This window comes from Xiphophorus hellerii, chromosome 24 (genome assembly GCF_003331165.1).
Source record: "Xiphophorus hellerii strain 12219 chromosome 24, Xiphophorus_hellerii-4.1, whole genome shotgun sequence".
Taxonomy (NCBI): Eukaryota; Metazoa; Chordata; class Actinopteri; order Cyprinodontiformes; family Poeciliidae; genus Xiphophorus; species Xiphophorus hellerii.
Window position 1 is genome coordinate 16,475,887 of NC_045695.1, and position 18,414 is coordinate 16,494,300.

Consider the following 18,414-nt stretch of genomic DNA (forward strand, 5'->3'; position numbering starts at 1 on the left):
TCATGATTTATCTGATCAAATTAATTTAGGAAAAGCAAAGTGCGGCAAATGTTTTGAAAGTTTATTAGTAAAATTGTGACACCAACTTACTCTGATGGGCAGATTCTGCCTTGAACAGAGTTGAAATGTCTGGACTCATGACGGAGACGGCTGAGGAAACAGGAAGTCAGAAATGACAACAGTAGCAGATTCTTGGAAATCTGTTTTTTTTTTCATTGAATATTTTCTTCAAAGTCAAATATTTTATTTTAGAAATGTGACTAAAAACAGAAAAGGTCAAATTGAAGTAAAATAGAAATGGATGCGTTAAGGAAAACTCTGTTTCCTTCATCCATGAACTTTGTTGGCTTTTTGGTAAAATTATGTTCATTAAATAAAATTATAAAACTGTGTAAAAGGTGATAAACTTTATCTTTACAGAAACTTCAGGTAAGTAATTTTCCTAACATGTAAACTCTTCTTGTTCTCCTTGTTGGTTATTTTCTCTGATTAATGAATATTTTGATTGTTTCCTGAATGATGAAACGTCTCTTCCTGAATAAAGGAACCTCCTCCTCTTCCTCCTCCTCCTCCTCCTCCTCCTCCTCCTCCTCCTCCTCCTCCTCCTCCTCCTCCTCCTCCTCCTCCTCCTCCTCCTCCTCCTTCTCCTTCTCCTCCTCCTCCTCCTCCCTCTCTGGGTGCAGATGGCATTTCCTGATTTCTCTTCTAGTTTCTCTTTCAGAAAGTTTTCGGCTCAGACGACGTTCTCAGTCGGATGGTAAAGTAAGCAGTTTTTAGTGTTTGTGTTTCTAACCAGTAGCAGGAATCTGTTATTCAGAGCTGTAGTCCAGTGGAGGAAGATCTTAGAGAAACTAAGCGGAGCAGAATCAGGGCAGCAGTAAATGATGGCAGCTTTTCCTGCAGCTCTGAGTCTCTGCAGATCAATACAGTCATTTAATAAACCGTCAGAATTACAACACGAGTTGAAAGTTTTTATTTCTCCTGAAATGTGATTTTTTCTCTGCAGCTGTCTGACTTCCGCTTCTGTCTCTGTTCCTAAAGCTGCTAAATTCATACAATACGTGCCAATTTCTGACCCCTAGTGGTCAAATTAAGAATAACAGCACATTACCTAATATACCAAACCAACAATCATACTTTGGTTTTTGTTGATTTTCTTTACTTTTTTTATTCAAACTTGAGCTTTAATTAAATGAATCATCAATATCTGAATTTTTCTAAAACTAACATAAAAATAACTTTTCTAATTCAAGAGTTTTAATAGCTGTTAGAATTAAAACTCTGGCTTTCTTTTTATTCAGATTTAAGATAAATCTTGTTTTTCCAAGGCACTAAGCAGAAAAATAAAAAATCATTCAATTAAAATATACAAGTACAAAACTACAACAATAAAGTACAACATTAAGACTTCATAAAATAATTTAAAATGGGACTTTTGTGTTTTTCATAGGGAATATTTCAAAAAATAAAATCAAACGTGTTTTAAATTCGGGACCGCAATAAAGTTTTATTTACTTGAAAACACACAAGCAGTCAGAAACTCAGAGTGGTTCACATTAACATTCATATTGATCCAAAATGTTGGAAGCATTTAATCCTAAATCAATCATTTTTAATGAGGATTTGTGTTGTTTTTATAATAAGACTGTTTAATAACCACGTCTGCAGCTTTTACTGCGACACACATCAGTTTTCTGCTACGGTTAAATCATTTTTAAGAGCTTTTTAGTCTCTAGAGTCTAAATTAGTGTCTGAAACTTCAAAACAAGGGAATCCATGATGAAAATGAATGCTAGGACTTTACTTTTTCATCACATGTGATGGTTGTAGAGCTGTGATCATGTTTTCTGTGATTTCTGCTCAGGTGAATTTCGTGGGTTTGTGAGCAGCATGGATCAGCGTGAGGACAGAGAGGACAGAGTCCGTCCCTCTAAAGCGTCCCTGTGTGCAGGACACAAGGACATCAGGTGAGTCAGAGAATAATGAAGCCAGAAACGTGTCAGAATGTTAAATCCTCAGCTGAACTCTCTGTAAATATGTACCATACTAAGATCCTGTTATAGAAAATGAAAAACAGATTTGTTTCTGCTTGAATATGGATTAAATATTTGACTAAGTTTCCGTGGAAACCCATCAGATTTTACGTCTCTCTAATTTACATAAATACCGTATGAATAAATGTTTGCAGATTTAGTTTAGGAGCTTCATTTGCATGTATTTCAGAATTAAACAGACATACAGATAAAATCTAAATTATTGTACATCCAATAAATGAAGTCATATGCTGAGTTATTGATATGACTGTAGTATAATACAGTCATATTGCACTGTTGAGGGGCTCCCACATGTTTTAGCTCAGTACTTGAGTGAAAAATCCTTCTTGTTCAACAGGAACCAACCAGAACCCAGAACAGAACCTGGAGCAGAACCCGGACCCGAACCTGGACCCAGCTGTGTGTCCTTTAAGAGCGACGGGTCAAAGGACAACCCACTTATTAACTTTAAGAGACTAAATATCCCTGAATCTGAGTAAGTTAAAAGTGACCCGTTAACCTGCCTTGAACAGCTAAAGAACATGTTCATTATATTTTTAACAAAATCATTCTTAGATAATCAGATTTTTTCTGCTCATTTCTGCCTATTTTACATTCAAGATGAGCTGTTTTAGGGTTCTGCCACTCTAAATCCAAATAATGCCCCAACTCAATGTTTACAATTGTATGTGAAAATGACTACAAACACATCCACAATTATACAACTGTACATCTTTGAAAAGTAGAACAAGAGCCTCCTACACAGCCAATAAGAATGCATCTAGTGGTTTCTGGATGGTAAGTCAACAACAAAACACTTGTCTTTTCCAGCAGCCATTATACAGCGCATACAGCGGGAAAACCAGCTGACCAAACATGCTGGAACTTCACTAGGGTTGCTATGAAACTGGCATAACTCCACTATGGTTGCTAGGAAATGGGTGGAACTCTGCCGGGTTTGCTAGGTAACAGGCAGTGCCAGCTGATTTGTGACGTTTTTAAACTGGCTCGTTTTCCAGACATCAAAAAACATTATTTTAATTGCCAAAAACTGTCTGGATGGGGTTTTTATTGGAGTGCTTTGATAATAGATTGATAGTTGATTCCTTCCAGGACATGTTGTCCCCATGACCCAGTTTTTGGAGAAGCAGAATAAGATGGACGTAGGAACAGAGAAGAAAAGATGAAAAGAATTAGATTTAGTGCAGGATTCCTGAATTCACAGTTTTGCTTTTTAATTTTCAGAATTAGATCATCCATCCATCCATCCATCCATCTTCTTCCGCTTATCCGAGGTCGGGTCGCGGGGGTAGCAGCTTCAGAAGGGAGGCCCAGACTTCCCTCTCCCCAGCCACTTCTTCTAGCTCCTCCGGGGGAATCCCGAGGCGTTCCCAGGCCAGCCGAGAGACATAGTCCCTCCAGCGTGTCCTGGGTCTTCCCCGGGGCCTCCTCCCGGTGGGACGTGCCCGGAACACCTCACCAGGGAGGCGTCCAGGAGGCATCCTGACCAGATGCCCGAGCCACCTCAACTGGCTCCTCTCGATGTGAAGGAGCAGCGGCTCTACTCTGAGTCCCTCCCGGATGACTGAGCTTCTCACCCTATCTCTAAGGGAGAGCCCAGCCACCCTACGGAGAAGACCCATTTCGGCCGCTTGTATCCGCGATCTCGTTCTTTCGGTCATGACCCAAAGCTCATGACCATAGATGAGGGTGGGAACGTAGATCGACCGGTAAATCGAGAGCTTCGCTTTTTGGCTCAGCTCTCTCTTCACCACGACGGACCGGTACAGCGCCCGCTTGACAGCAGACGCTGCGCCAATCCGCCTGTCGATCTCCCGCTCCCTTCTTCCCCCATTCGTGAACAAGATCCCGAGATACTTAAACTCCTCCACTTGGGGCAGGACACCCCCCCTGACCCGGAGAAGGCACTCTACCCTTTTCCGGCTCAAGACCATGGCCTCGGATTTGGAGGCACTGATCCTCATCCCGGCCGCTTCACACTCGGCTGCGAACCGCTCCAGCGAGAGCTGCAGATCACGATCTGATGAAGCCAAAAGGACCACATCGTCTGCAAAAAGCAGAGATGAGATCCTAAGGCCACCAAATCGGATCCCCTCAACACCTTGGCTGCGCCTAGAAATTCTGTCCATGAAAGTGATGAACAGAATCGGTGACAAAGGGCAGCCCTGGCGGAGTCCAACTCTCACCGGAAACGAGCCCGACTTACTGCCGGCAATGCGGACCAGACTCTGACACCGGTCATACAGGGACCTGACAGCCCGTATCAAAGGGCCCGGTACCCCATACTCCCGGAGAACCCCCCACAGGGCTCCCCGAGGGACACGGTCGAACGCCTTCTCCAAGTCCACAAAACACATGTAGACTGGTTGGGCGAACTCCCATGCACCCTCCAGGACCCTGCCGAGGGTGTAGAGCTGGTCCAGCGTTCCACGACCAGGACGAAAACCACACTGCTCTTCCTGAATCCGAGGTTCGACTATCCGACGGACCCTCCTCTCCAGGACCCCTGAATAGACCTTGCCAGGGAGGCTTAAGAGTGTGACCCCTCTATAATTGGAGCACACCCTCCGGTCCCCCTTTTTGAACAGGGGGACCACCACCCCAGTCTGCCAATCCAGGGGAACTGCCCCCGATGTCCATGCGACATTGCAGAGTCGCGTCAACCAACACAACCCTACAACATCCAGAGCCTTAAGGAACTCCGGGCGGATCTCATCCACCCCCGGGGCCCTGCCACCGAGGAGCTTTTTAACCACCTCGGCGACCTCGCCCCCAGAGATTGGAGAGCCCAACCCAGAGTCCCCAGGCTCCGCTTCCTCAGTGGAAGGCATGTTGGTGGGATTGAGGAGGTCTTCGAAGTACTCTGCCCACCGGCCCACAACGTCCCGAGTAGAGGTCAGCAGCACACCATCCCCACTATAAACAGTGTTGGTGCTGCACCGCTTCCCCCCCCTGAGACGCCGGATGGTGGACCAGAATCGCCTCGAAGCCGTACGGAAGTCTTTCTCCATGGCCTCTCCAAACTCCTCCCACGCCCGGGTTTTTGCCTCAGCAACCGCCCGAGCCGCATGCCGCTTCGCCCGCCGGTACCCATCAGCTGCTTCCGGAGTCCCACAGGCCAAAAAGGCCCGATAGGACTCCTTCTTCAGCCTGACGGCATCCCTCACCGAAGGTGTCCACCAGCGGGTTCGAGGGTTGCCGCCGCGACAGGCACCGACAACCTTGCGGCCACAGCTCCGATCGGCCGCCTCGACAATGGAGGCACGGAACACGGTCCACTCAGACTCCATGTCCCCCACCTCCCCCGGGACGTGTTCGAAGTTTTGCCGGAGATGGGAGTTAAAGCTCCGTCTCACAGGGGATTCCGCCAGACGTTCCCAGCAGACCCTCACAACACGTTTGGGCCTGCCAGGTCTGACCGGCTTTCGCCCCCACCACCGGAGCCAACTCACCACCAGGTAGTGGTCAGTGGACAGCTCCGCACCTCTCTTCACCCGAGTGTCCAAGACATACGGCCGCAGATCCGATGAAACGATGACAAAGTCGATCATCGAACTGCGGCCTAGGGTGTCCTGGTGCCAAGTGCACATATGGACACCCTTATGCTTGAACATGGTGTTCGTTATGGACAATCCATGGCGAGCACAGAAGTCCAGCAACAGAACACCGCTCGAGTTCAGGTCGGGCGGGCCGTTCCTCCCAACCACGCCCCTCCAGGTCTCACTGTCATCGCCCACGTGAGCGTTGAAGTCCCCCAGCAGAACAAGGGAGTCCCCAGGAGGAGCACTCTCCAGTACCCCCTCTAAGGACTCCAAAAAGGGTGGGTAATCTGAACTGTCGTTCGGCCCGTAAGCACAAACGACAGTCAGAACCCGTCCCCCCACCCGTAGGCGGAGGGATGCTACCCTCTCGTTCACCGGGGTAAACCCCAACGTACAGGCGCCGAGATGGGGAGCAACAAGTATGCCCACTCCTGCCTGACGCCTCTCACCTTGGGCAACTCCAGAGTGGAAGTATGTCCAGCCCCTCTCAAGGAGACTGGTTCCAGAACCAGAGCCGTGCGTCGAGGTGAGACCGACTATTTCTAGCCGGAACCTCTCAACCTCACGCACTAGCTCCGGCTCCTTCCCCACCAGAGAGGTGACATTCCACGTCCCAAGAGCCAGTTTCTGCAACCGAGGATCGGACCGCCAGGGTCCCCTCCCTCTGCTGCCACCCATCCCACACTGCACCCGACCCCTTTGGCCCCTCCCACGGGTGGTGGGCCCATGGGAGGGGGGGCCCATGTTTCCTCTTCGGGCTGAGCCCGGCCGGGCTCCATGGGTAAAAGCCCGGCCACCAGACGCTCGCCATCGTGCCCCCCCTCCAGGCCTGGCTCCAGAGTGGGGCCCCGGTGACCCGCGTCCGGGCGAGGGAACACCAAGTCCAAAGTTTTCCTTCATCATTGGGGTCTTTGAATTAGAATTAGATCAAAGAATTTTAAAAAAAGTTCAAAGATGAACGTGATGAAAACAACTTCTAAGGTGGGATGCTATTCTCAGAAGGATACAAAAATCACTAGATTACCTGTTTATTTGAAGCAAGCCTTCCATTTTAGGGCCATTTACTTTCTCGGTGCATCATGTTTTTACCATTTGCAGTAAGTTTCCCTGATTCTGTCACAGAAATGACCAGAGGATCTCGGGGGTTCCTGAAGATGCAGCATTCCCACAGCTGGACTCCATATTTAAGGTTTGAACATTTTCAACAATGTTGGAGTGTCATAGCTTTACTGGGGCATCATTCTTTTCAGCCTCCTTGTCCTGAAACAGTCCATTTTCACCTTCTTGGACTTCTTGAGAATTTTGAAGACTTGATTAGCCATTCCACATATTTTTGGGTTCTGGAAAAGTTTAAAGTACATGTCCGCTTGAGACATTTGCTAATGGTGTCCGGGCAGGAAAGGCGTTTCTAGACCCTTGTGTCTGCATCAGGACATGAAGGAAGATCTGGGTTCTGTAGGAATAGGTCTTGTCACCAATCCTGTTTGTGATGTTTGTGCAATTTGTGATTAAAAGCAGTTCCACAAAGTCTGTTTCTGAGTTGAAGGTCAGGGTGTTTTTGGGTGCTTTGAATATGAGCGATGGCAGGAAGACATCCTGTCTTTAGTGCTTTTTTAAAGAAACTGGTTCTTTAGGACTTGAGAAAGTTAACAGAGGCTACCTTAACATGGATTTATTCTTAAAAGAAATTTGTGTTAATGTTTAGTTTTCCAGTAAAAGCCAGTGTGGATCTCAGCTTTACCTTACACAGATTAACCTGAAATTTTACCTGTGTTCACAACAGATTCTGTTCTCTCCTACAGAGAACTTGGGATATTAGTTCATTGTCAGTCTGCATCTCATACACCGGACAAAATATTTTGTTTAATTTTCTAAATTCTTTCTTATTTAGCTGCTGGAAATCAAGATTGTCTCTTTTGTGCAAAACGAGCTGAAGAAGATCCACCAGGTTTTATGTTCAAATTATCCTGAATGCTTAACGTGTTCGATGGATGTTGAAGATGAAGAGAAGATCAGCAGAGAAGCTTTTCTGAAGATTATCCATCAATTTCTGAGAAATATGAAGCAGGAGGAGCTGGCTGATCAGTTTCAGAACAGTAAGATTTGTTTTCTAAAAACATAAATAACTCAAAATCATACATTCAAATCTGTGTAAATCTGTCATATGAAGGGGTTTGTTATGTTGAATCAATATATTACTATTAATTTTAGAAATGTATGGTGGAGTTCATCAGCACCATTTCAAATCCTCCCTGAAGACGAAGTTCCAGTGTGTCTTTGAGGGAATCACTAAAGCAGGAAACCCAACCCTGCTGAACCAGATCTACACTGAGCTCTACATCACAGAGGGAGGAACTGGAGAGGTCAACCAGGAACATGAGGTCAGACAGATTGAAACAGCATCCAGGAAACAAGAAACAACAATCAGAAGAGAAGACATCTTTAAAGTCCAACCTGGAAGAGATCAGCCAATCAGAACAGTGATGACTAAGGGAGTGGCTGGCATTGGGAAAACAGTCTTAACACAGAAGTTCACTCTGGACTGGGCTGAAGACAAAACCAACCAGAACATCCAGTTCATATTTCCATTCACCTTCAGAGAACTGAATGTGCTGAGAGATAAAAAGTTCAGCTTGGTGGAACTGATTCATCGATTCTTTACTGAAACCAAAGGAATCTTTAGCTTTGAACAGTTCCAGGTTCTGTTCATCTTTGATGGTCTGGATGAGAGTCGACTTGGTCTGGACTTCAACAACACAAAAATATTAACTGACCCTGAAAAGTCAACCTCACTGGATGTTCTGGTGACAAACCTCATCAGGGGTCATCTGCTTCCCTCTGCTCTCCTCTGGATAACCACACGACCTGCAGCAGCCAATCAGATCCCTCCTGGATATATTGACATGGTCATAGATATCGGAGGTTTCAATGACCCACAGAAGGAGGAGTATTTCAGAAAGAGATTCAGTGATGAGGATCAGGCCAACAAGATCATCTCCCACATCAAGGCATCACCAACCCTACATATCCTGTGTTATATCCCAGTCTTCTGCTGGATCACTGCTACAGTTCTGGAGGATATAGAGAAAACCAGCAAGAGTAGAGGCCTGCCAAAGACTCTGACTGAGATGTACATCCACTTCCTGGTGGTTCAGACCAAAGTGATGAAGGTCAAATATGATGGAGGATCTGAAACAGATCCACACTGGAGTCCAGAGAGCAGGAAGATGATTGAGTCTCTGGGAAAACTGGCTTTTGATCAGCTGCAGAAAGGAAACCTGATCTTCTATGAATCAGACCTGACAGAGTGTGGCATCGATATCAGAGCAGCCTCAGTGTACTCAGGAGTGTTCACACAGATCTTTAGGGAGGAGAGAGGGCTGTACCAGGACAAGGTGTTCTGCTTCGTCCATCTGAGTGTTCAGGAGTTTCTGGCTGCTCTTCATGTTCATCTGACCTTTACTGAACGTTGTGAGAACTTGATGGACAAGAACACCTTTGTGGAAGAGCCTGATCTAAATGTTCTTTACCAGAGTGCTGTGGAGAAGGCCTTAGACAGTCTGAATGGACACTTGGATCTCTTCCTCCGCTTCCTTCTGGGTCTTTCTCTCCAGACCAACCAATCTCTCCTTAAAGGCCTGCTTAAATGGACCACAAATAACTCACAGAGGAATCAGCACACAGTCCAGTGCATAAAGAAATACACTGAAAAATCTCTATGCTTTGAGAAAATGTTGTGTCTGTTCCACTGTCTGAATGAAATTAAGTATAGTTCAGTAGTGGAGGAGATCCAGCAGTACCTGACTTCAGGACGCCTCAGAACGCAGGACTTGTCTCCTGCTGAGTGGTCAGATCTGGTCTCCATCATTCTGTCTTCAGAAAGTAATATGGATGTCTTTGAACTCAAGAATTATGATGATTCAGAAAACGTTCTTCTGATGCTGCTGCCAGTGGTCAAGGTCTCCATTACAGCTCTGTAAGTATAGACAAATACAGATGTTTCTCATTTCTAATTTCCTGTACATTAATTGCATTCATTTGTGATTTATACAGGCTGGCAGGTTGTGGGCTCTTTAGGAGAACATGTGAGGCCTTGTCCTCCATTCTCAGCTCCCCAACATGTAGCATAATGGACCTCGATTTAAGTAACAACAATCTGGAGGACTCTGGACTAAATATTCTGCTGCTTGGAGTGAAAAATCTTGATTGTAAACTGGAAATTGTGAGGTTAGTTTACATCTAATTCATGGGTTATCAGGTGTGCAGAGTAGCCAGAACTTATAGTCCAGTAAGAGTAGTACTACTTCAACAAATTTTTATTCAAGTAAAAATAAAATGTAGCTGTCCAATAAATTACCAAATGTAATAAAGCATTTGGTAAAAAGTCTACAAGTACCGAGTAACTGATCAAATGATCAATCATTTAATATTTAAAGAGTACATCATCAGACAGACCAAAATATAAATTCAATGGAAATGTTGGGATTTTAAGGCTGTAAGTGCAATAATTTATATAAGCAACAAAAAATAACTAAATCAGGAAAAATACATTTTTCCAAGTTTTAAAAAAAAATTAATTAAACTTCAACAAAAACTGCAGGTGTCTATGATTGGTGAATGTTTGGTAAAAACAACTCTAATAAGAGTAGGGATACTTCATAATAAAATTACTGAAGTAAAAGCAAACCATACAGCATAATAAAAATACTTCTAAAAGTAGATAAAAAAAAAAGAGTAAATGTAACTAGCTGTTACATTACAACATTGCCAACTCATAGCCTGAGTTCACTGAGCTGCTGTTTGCTCTTAATGCCACATCCACTAATGCTCTCACAGCCGAGCTAATTTTCCGTTTTGCATTTTTAGTAACTTTGGGACGTTTATTGCACTTTGCTTCCCCTAAAATAAGTTTTGTAAAAATTCTACTGTGCTAATTTTTTGCTTGTTTTATAACCTTTCAGTTATAATCATACAAAAAAGTTGAAGAAAAACTGAAGGGCAAAAGTGGTTAGCCCAACCTTTGCTTTCACAATTTTCAAAAATATTAATTTTTGTTCCACTTTGTTTTAGTGACTTTTTCTGTAGATGTTATACATTAAGTTTCACTTTGCTTCTAATGTCTTGTTTTTTAATTTTTTCCATTTCTACTCTGTTAACTTGTTCCTGGTTTTGCCGTGGCACATCATATATTCACTCACCACGGCCTGACATGTCATCTTTCTTGCTGTGTCGTCAGATTGAGTCGCTGCAACTTGTCCGATAAAAGCTGTGAGAGCTTGTCGTCACTTTTCTGCTCCCGGCCTTGCAGTCTGAGAGAGCTGGACCTGAGCAGCAACAGCCTGCAGGACTCAGGAGTGAAGCAGCTGTGTGCTGGGCTGCAGAGTTCTCACTGCAAACTGGAAACTCTCAGGTACTGTAAAGTAACATCAATATTTGACAGGAAATGTAAAGAATTAAAGATTAATGGGAATAAAATCAAACTTGAATTAAGAAACAATTGAAAAACACAGTCTAGTAATCATAGTTTTTTAGGCAATCTGAGTAAAATAGTTTACTGCAGCTTGGAATGTGTTCATCAGAATTACATTATTGTTCACAGATTTTTTATTTTTATCTTTATAGACTTAGTCTCTGCTACCTGTCAGACAGAAGCTGCCAAGCCATCTGCTTCATCCTCTCTTCTCAAACTTCACTTTTGAGAGTCCTGGACATGAGCAACAATGACCTCCAGGACTCTGGAGTGCAGCTGCTGTGTGAGGGACTGGAGAGTCCAAACTGCAAGCTTGAGTCGCTCAGGTAAGTTCAGTAAAACTTCTTTAGTGTTTTCAGCTCAGTCTGAGTTACAGGCTTGATTGGATCAATAACCAGAAAATAAAAATAAATTGTGTCCTGCTGCTGTTGTCTGTTTTTATGAAGAAACAACTGAGGCAAAAGGGGAAGTTGTTGGTTCTGTCACGATGATAAAGTTTTCTGGATGATTATTGTGATAAATTATATTTTTATTTTGAGACCATTTTCCAGTAGTATAATGGTTATAACACAATAACACATTCTCAGATATAAATAAACTTTAAATTCTAATGAACATTTAACACTGTAACTGTAAGACATTTAATTTTTTTTAATTATGAAGAACTAACGAGCATGAATGTTAAAGACAATATTCATGTTAAAATTACTTGGAAATCACAAAGACATTAATGCTACTGATCATTAGTTAATATGATAATAACCTTAAGTTAAGGAAATCATAAAATATATATTTTTTGCATTGTAGGATTATATTCAGAGAAACAGTTCCAATATTTCACTATGTTAGCAGAGTATATAAATATAAGAATGATGTGAGAGATTAGCATTGCTACTTAAGAAACCTTAACTATTCTGGTATGTGTATTTATTCATTCATTCATTCATTCATTCATTCATTCATTCATTCATTTTAAGATGATAAAAACAAGATTTTTCCCTCAAAAGTCCTGCTAAGCTCAGTGTTTGAGGCGCGAGGACTGTGATGGTTTTGAGTTCAAAATAGTGTAAGATAAATAGAAAAGCACTTATTTATCTTTTAGCTTTCAACAAGCTGCGTTTTAACAGCCTTGTTGCTGAAAATGTGCTATATGTCATGATACTGAGGTTCTGAGGTTCTGAGAGTAGATGTGGTGGACCCAGGCTGTGGAGTAAAATGGTGGTTTAATGAAAAACACAGAATCCAGGCAGAACAAAGAGACAAAGAAAACCAAATCCCCACATTATATAAATAAAATTACCTTACCTTTTTGTTTTTCCTTACTATTTCTTTGACAAAACTCCAAAAAAGCAAAACTATAAAAACTGAATCAAAGTAAATACAGTTACTGCAAAATAGGGAGACAGTAAAACATTAAGCCAGGGTACAATCATCAGCATCAGGTATGTAATAACACAACAAATACCAAATTTGATCAAATAAAGCTAAATTAGCTTTATTATTATCCATTTGCAGCTTGTCAGGCTGCATGGTCACAGAGGAAGGCTGCGCTTCCCTGGCTTTAACTCTGAGCTCCAAGCCTTCAGCGCTGAAGCAACTGGACCTGAGTTACAATCATCCAGGAGAATCAGGACTTAAGCTGCTGCCAACAGGCCTGGATGACCCAAACTGGAGACTGGAGACTCTCAGGTATGCAGACACATCTGGTTTTAGCAGAAGGAGAGGAGATAAAACTCACAGATCTTTACATTTTGTTATTTGAAAAGAACCTTTACCTTTTTACCTTCTGATGGGAAGACAGATTGTAAAAACAATTCCTGGACGATTGTAGAATCATGTCACAGGTGTCCAAAGTGCCACCCAGGCACCATTCTACACCAAAAGCAAATATTTAAGACCTAGTTTTTAATTATTGAAGCTCTGTTTGAGAAGCACTGGTGAGTCCTGATGCTATGAACAATCCAACATATGATTCCTAAATCAGAAAAATCAAGGAAATGAAGTGACCAGTTGCACTTAAGCTTTTGGTTGTTTTTGTTTGTGTTTATCTTTTGTTGTTCTTGGACTATGTTTTTCTTCAATGAATTGATGAGTTGCTCAGTGTATGCATGTTAAAGGTGAACGGAGTGGTTGCCTGTTGTGATGAACAAAGTTGTCTAAATCTGAATCCTCCATTCAGGGTGGAGCCTGCTGGAGTCCGATGGTTGACTCCAGGTCTGAGGAAGTGTAAGTGTTTTCCATCTGATTCAGGACATTCAAGCTGTCACATCATCATCAACCTGTCAATAAATGATCAATAATTATCAATAGCTGGATTGTGTTTATCTCCATCAGATTCCTGTCAACTCACCGTCGACAGAAACTCAGTGACTGGAAACCTGAAACTTTCTGAAGACGACATGAAGGTGACGCGTGTGGAAGAGAAGATAGTTCCTGAATATGAGGAGTCTTACCAGCTGCTCTGTAGTAATGGTCTTACTGGCCGTTGTTACTGGGAAGTCGAGTGGACAGGAGAGATTGACGTGTCAGTAAACAGAGAAAGGAAAGAGGAAGAAAAGGACAGAGACTCTCCACTGGAACTGATGGATTTCAGCTGGAGTTTGGGATGTTCTGATACTGGTTACTCAATTAGGAAGGATAATAACAAACTATCTTTAGTAGCTTTCTCTGACCAGCCTGTTTCTCCAAAAATAGCGATGTACTTGGACTGTCCGGCTGGAACTCTGTCCTTTTTCAGCGTTGACTCAGATTCTCTGAGCCACATCCACACATTCAACGCAGTGATTGCAGAACCTCTTTATGTTGGTTTGAACTTCTTTTTCACCAATAGTGTCTCGTCTGTAAGAACCTCTGTCCCTCTTTGCTAGAGAAGCATTTAAACCAAATACCAAGAACTTTTGGTAGTGTGAAGATAAATCCCATATTTGTTGTTTCACAGGTGCAACTCTGTGGTCCAGTCATGTTCAAGTTCATTTTCATAATTTATAAACTGTTTGTCAACTTTAAAAGCATGGATGTAAGTGTGTCTGTAGAATCTGTGCTATGTATCATAATTTTAAATGTTCTGCTATAATCTTTTCTCAAAACATTGCAAAATATTTCAAGTAACTCGTCAAATTTCAAAGTTTAAAATTCCTTTGTCTCTTTGTAGACAGTTAATGTTGAAGTACAAAAATATTTCTACTTTACTAAATGTTTAGATTCTGTCTCAAACATCAAAATGTTTTTTAAAGTAATGAGGTCATAAATCAGAGGTCATATTTTGACCTCTGATGACTTGTGTAAATTTTTTTGTATTATCTAAAAAATAATAACAGCACAAATAAAAGAAATGTTACTGTGGAAGAAAGTAACACAAACATTTGACACCAATTTAGTTTGATTTGAATATTGTGGAGGAGGGCGGCTGATTGACCCTTTAACCGTTAAACATTCATTTTGTTGGTTTATTTATGTATCTATTTATTCACATTTATTATTATCTTTATGATCGTGGCGCAAACAAAAAGTTTTTGCTGCACAAACGTTTGACACCATATTAGATTTGAAGAAGCTTGAGGTGGAGGGGCAGCAAACTTTACCAAATCAAGGTAGGAATAAAAGAAAGTTCACCACTGAGATCAAATAAAACGCTTCCTGTCCTGGGGGTTCAGGGTGACTCAAATTGCATGCCTGCCGAGAAATGCAGGCCCTGTCGCGGGAGCGCGCATCGCTCTAAACTCTCGCATATTGATGAGAAAACGGACTGAAATATGACCGAAGAGGAAATTTTTGAAGATATTCGTAACATTATCACGTTTCATAACCATGTAAGCCATAAAACGGTGGGTTTTATTTCGCAGATTAATTGAAATAAATACGGTTTTTATAGCTTTATTGAAACATATGAGTCGAACGTTTTTCAGTGTCTGATGAAAATGTTCTCCGCAGATGGTTTGAAATTCCCCGATTTTTCTTTCAACACAATAATGGCTTAAAGCATTACAAAGCAGAAGCCCGTTATGTAGAACATTTTATATCATCCTTTACAGTCTAGTCTATTAATGTAGGGGGGATGCATTTTAATTTCTGAGCCTGCCAATATTTGTATCCCCTGTCTATTGTCCTGTTGATATGAAACCTACAGAAGTAGCTCAGAGAACAAGTGTCATTACGTAGAAAAGGTAAAATCCCTCTTAACTCTTTATTTCTCCATATTAACAGGGGATGCATTTTTAGCAAAGCCTGTTATTAGCCTGCCGATATCTGCATGCCCTCTCTATTTTTCCCAAATATTATCCTATTGATATAAAACTAATATCAGTAGTTAACTTGTACATAATCAAACAAGTTTGATTATGTAGAAAAAGTTATTCCACTCTTAACTCTTTATTTCTCCATTTTAGCAGGGGATGCATTTTTTGGCAAAGCCTATCATTAGCCTGCCGATATCTGCATGCCCTCTCTATTTTCCTCAAATATTATCCTATTGATATAAAACTCATCCCAGCAGTTAAGGGAACAAATGTGATTATGTAGAAAATGTTATTTCTTTATTATCGCTATTGCAAGGATACTGAAGGAAATAAATCTGACAATGCAACCATGCTAAATGTAAAGCATGCACAAACCATTTTTATTTTGGTTTAACATAAAAATTTAAATCACTTTTTTTCATTAATTTCAACAAAAGAATATTCATAACAAAAATTTTTGGAAAACCAATTAAGTCAACGAAAATTATGTCACATGTTTAAACTGAAAATCCACTGAACTGCAGTCATTAACGAATTAGATTGGTACAAACATAAAATCTATAAACACATTGCACAGCAGCAGTCTGTGTCGGTTTGTGGGACCTTAATGCAGCCTTGGTGGTACCACCAGTTACATCTGTCACATGTGATCTGTAAATAATACAAAATGGTCAAATAACAACATAAAGAATATTCAACATAAAGAATGTTTTTTTTAGTTCCTTATCTGTTTACTGAAGGTGATTTTGGGTTTAGTCAACATAAAGCTTCTTCTTAATCATCAATATATGATTGGTAGAACTTTATTTGAGGAGATGACAGCATGTTCCTGACATGTATGGAGGTAAAAAAATTCTAGGACCATAAGCAACTGTGTTTAATGTTTTACGACTGTACTTAAAAAAAAAAACTTAACCAACTTCCCACTTACCTGCCTTGGGTGTTTATTTATTTTATTATGATTTATTTTTGTATATCTAAATACTTTGCAACTATTTGAAGGATGGTATATGGTTTGCTTGAATTTATTTTTCACTGCATTACATTGTTGTTTTACCCACATGTGATCTTCTGTGTCCTCACTGCCACAGTGTCTGCAGAGATTCTCCACTGAGTCTACAGAAAAACAAACCGCATCTTTAAATCAATGTTATAAAATAAACTTAATGGTAATTTTTTGTGTTTTTTTTTCTTTTAAATAATTCCATTTGTTAGTGTTCTTTTGAAAGTGGAACAATAATCCTCTGTGTAGATCTCAGTCGTCCAATCATCCCTTTTTGATAATGTCTGGTCTCATAAACAAATACAAGTAATAGAAACTGTACATCATATTGGCATATTAGGCAGGCGCACATGGTGTCTGTCTATTCATGAATTGAAACACACATCTATTTAATGTATTTCTGGGATTTATGGTAAAAGAAAGTATCATTTAGTGTTTCCTTTTTTATAATTTTCTCCAAGTTAAGCCACTGAAAGTATAAAAATGGCATTCAGAAAATTTTAATATGTCTACATATACATGTATGTACATCTTGTGAAATTTGTCATTTTGTAAATATTAATTTTATGAAAACACAGTAATGAATATAATGGTTCACATAATACATCTCATTCCAGTTCAGTACTTTCACAAACTGCAAATCCTTTTTGCTTATTAAGTTACATTAAAGCTACTCAAGAAAAGTGTACGTAATTGTATCCTAGAACAATTTTAAGTTTGTTGATTATGTTTTTTGCCTCAGCAGTTATTGGGCTGTTATGTGTAATTTATTTATTAGAGATCAAGGCCAGGTGTGTTGAAATGTTCTTCACTAATTGAATTTGACATAAACACTGACATGATTGTACTTCACACATCTGCAAAGTTCAATATTTTAATATTTCTAATTAGATAAAATAGCTGACCTAACACAATTGTTTTTGTGCGTGCATGATTTTAGTGTGAGTCTCATGGTATTAACAGCTTCTGCTGCTGATGGAAAGTTCAGGTCCTTGTTTTCCAGTATGCACTCTGCAAACTGTAAAGGCAAATATTTTTTTTTGAAAAAAGAAAGAAGAGTAACAGCGGACTCATAAGTAATCATAGTCAAGTATATATATATATATATATATATATATATATATATATATATATATATATATATATATATATACTGTATATATATGTATATACAGTATATATATATATATATATATATTCCCTTCTCACCCACCGCGGGTGGTTCTTATCCTCTGAGCTCAGGTCCTCTACCAGAGGCCTGGGAGCTTGAGGGTTCTGCGCAGTATCTTGGCTGCACATTTCTGGACTGAGATGTCTGATGTTGTTCCTGGGATCTGTTGTAGCCATTGGTCCAGTTTGGGGGTGACTGCCCCGAGGGCCCCGATGACCACAGGCACCACTGTGGTCTTCACCTTCCAGATATATATATATATATATATATATATATATTTAAACAGCACTTACTTTAAGCGCAAACACACCACATGAAACCATATCTTGCTGGATGGCATGGGTGACAGTTTCACATTTCCACCTTGAGACTTTCATCCCTTTGCTTCTCATAAATGCCCTTGTTGAGAGGATAAAATGTTAAATTAACATTCTAGTTATCCAATTATGACATTTTTTATTATAATAAAAAATAATTGTTCTTGTTTTTCTCACCTTGTTGCTTCCAAGCACCTCTTCACATCTTTTTGGGACTCTCCAAGTGAGTTAAGGAAACCTTTTGTTATGAATATTCTTTTGTTGAAATTACTAAAAAAGTGATTTAATTTTTATGTTAAACCAAAATAAAAATGGTTTGTGCATGCTTTACATTTAGCATGGTTGCATTGTCAGATTTATTTCCTTCAGTATCCTTGCAATAGCGATAATAAAGAAATAACATTTTCTACATAATCACATTTGTTCCCTTAACTGCTGGGATGAGTTTTATATCAATAGGATAATATTTGAGGAAAATAGAGAGGGCATGCAGATATCGGATGCATTTTTTTGCCAAAAAATGCATCCCCTGCTAAAATGGAGAAATAAAGAGTTAAGAGGGATTTTACCTTTTCTACGTAATGACACTTGTTCTCTGAGCTACTTCTGTAGGTTTCATATC

The 18,414-nt window shown here is 40.6% G+C and overlaps 1 protein-coding gene and 1 long non-coding RNA gene across 3 annotated transcripts; one reads left to right on the top strand and one right to left on the bottom strand.

The window, feature by feature from the left end:
* The first annotated feature begins 656 nt into the window (after positions 1-656).
* On the top strand, positions 657-14,432 carry LOC116715631 (NACHT, LRR and PYD domains-containing protein 12-like). 2 transcript variants are annotated; one of them, XM_032556162.1, is made up of 12 exons: positions 657-762; positions 1,865-1,967; positions 2,392-2,529; positions 6,719-6,785; positions 7,488-7,692; positions 7,808-9,572; positions 9,650-9,823; positions 10,833-11,006; positions 11,219-11,392; positions 12,582-12,755; positions 13,246-13,292; positions 13,401-14,432. In XM_032556162.1, exons 2-12 carry the CDS (start codon positions 1,891-1,893, stop codon positions 13,931-13,933), a joined length of 3,528 nt encoding a protein of 1,175 aa, XP_032412053.1. In that variant the 5' UTR covers positions 657-762; positions 1,865-1,890; the 3' UTR covers positions 13,934-14,432. The 2 variants fall into 2 exon arrangements, with proteins under 2 accessions (XP_032412053.1, XP_032412054.1); XM_032556163.1 differs by having other exon boundaries at positions 657-757.
* A 1,054-nt stretch (positions 14,433-15,486) lies between these two features.
* LOC116715743 (uncharacterized) lies at positions 15,487-17,051 on the bottom strand. Its single transcript, XR_004338235.1, has 2 exons — positions 16,359-17,051; positions 15,487-15,952 (listed from the first exon to the last, which is right to left on the bottom strand). It is a non-coding gene; the product is annotated as an uncharacterized LOC116715743 (long non-coding RNA).
* Positions 17,052-18,414: the final 1,363 nt, after the last annotated feature.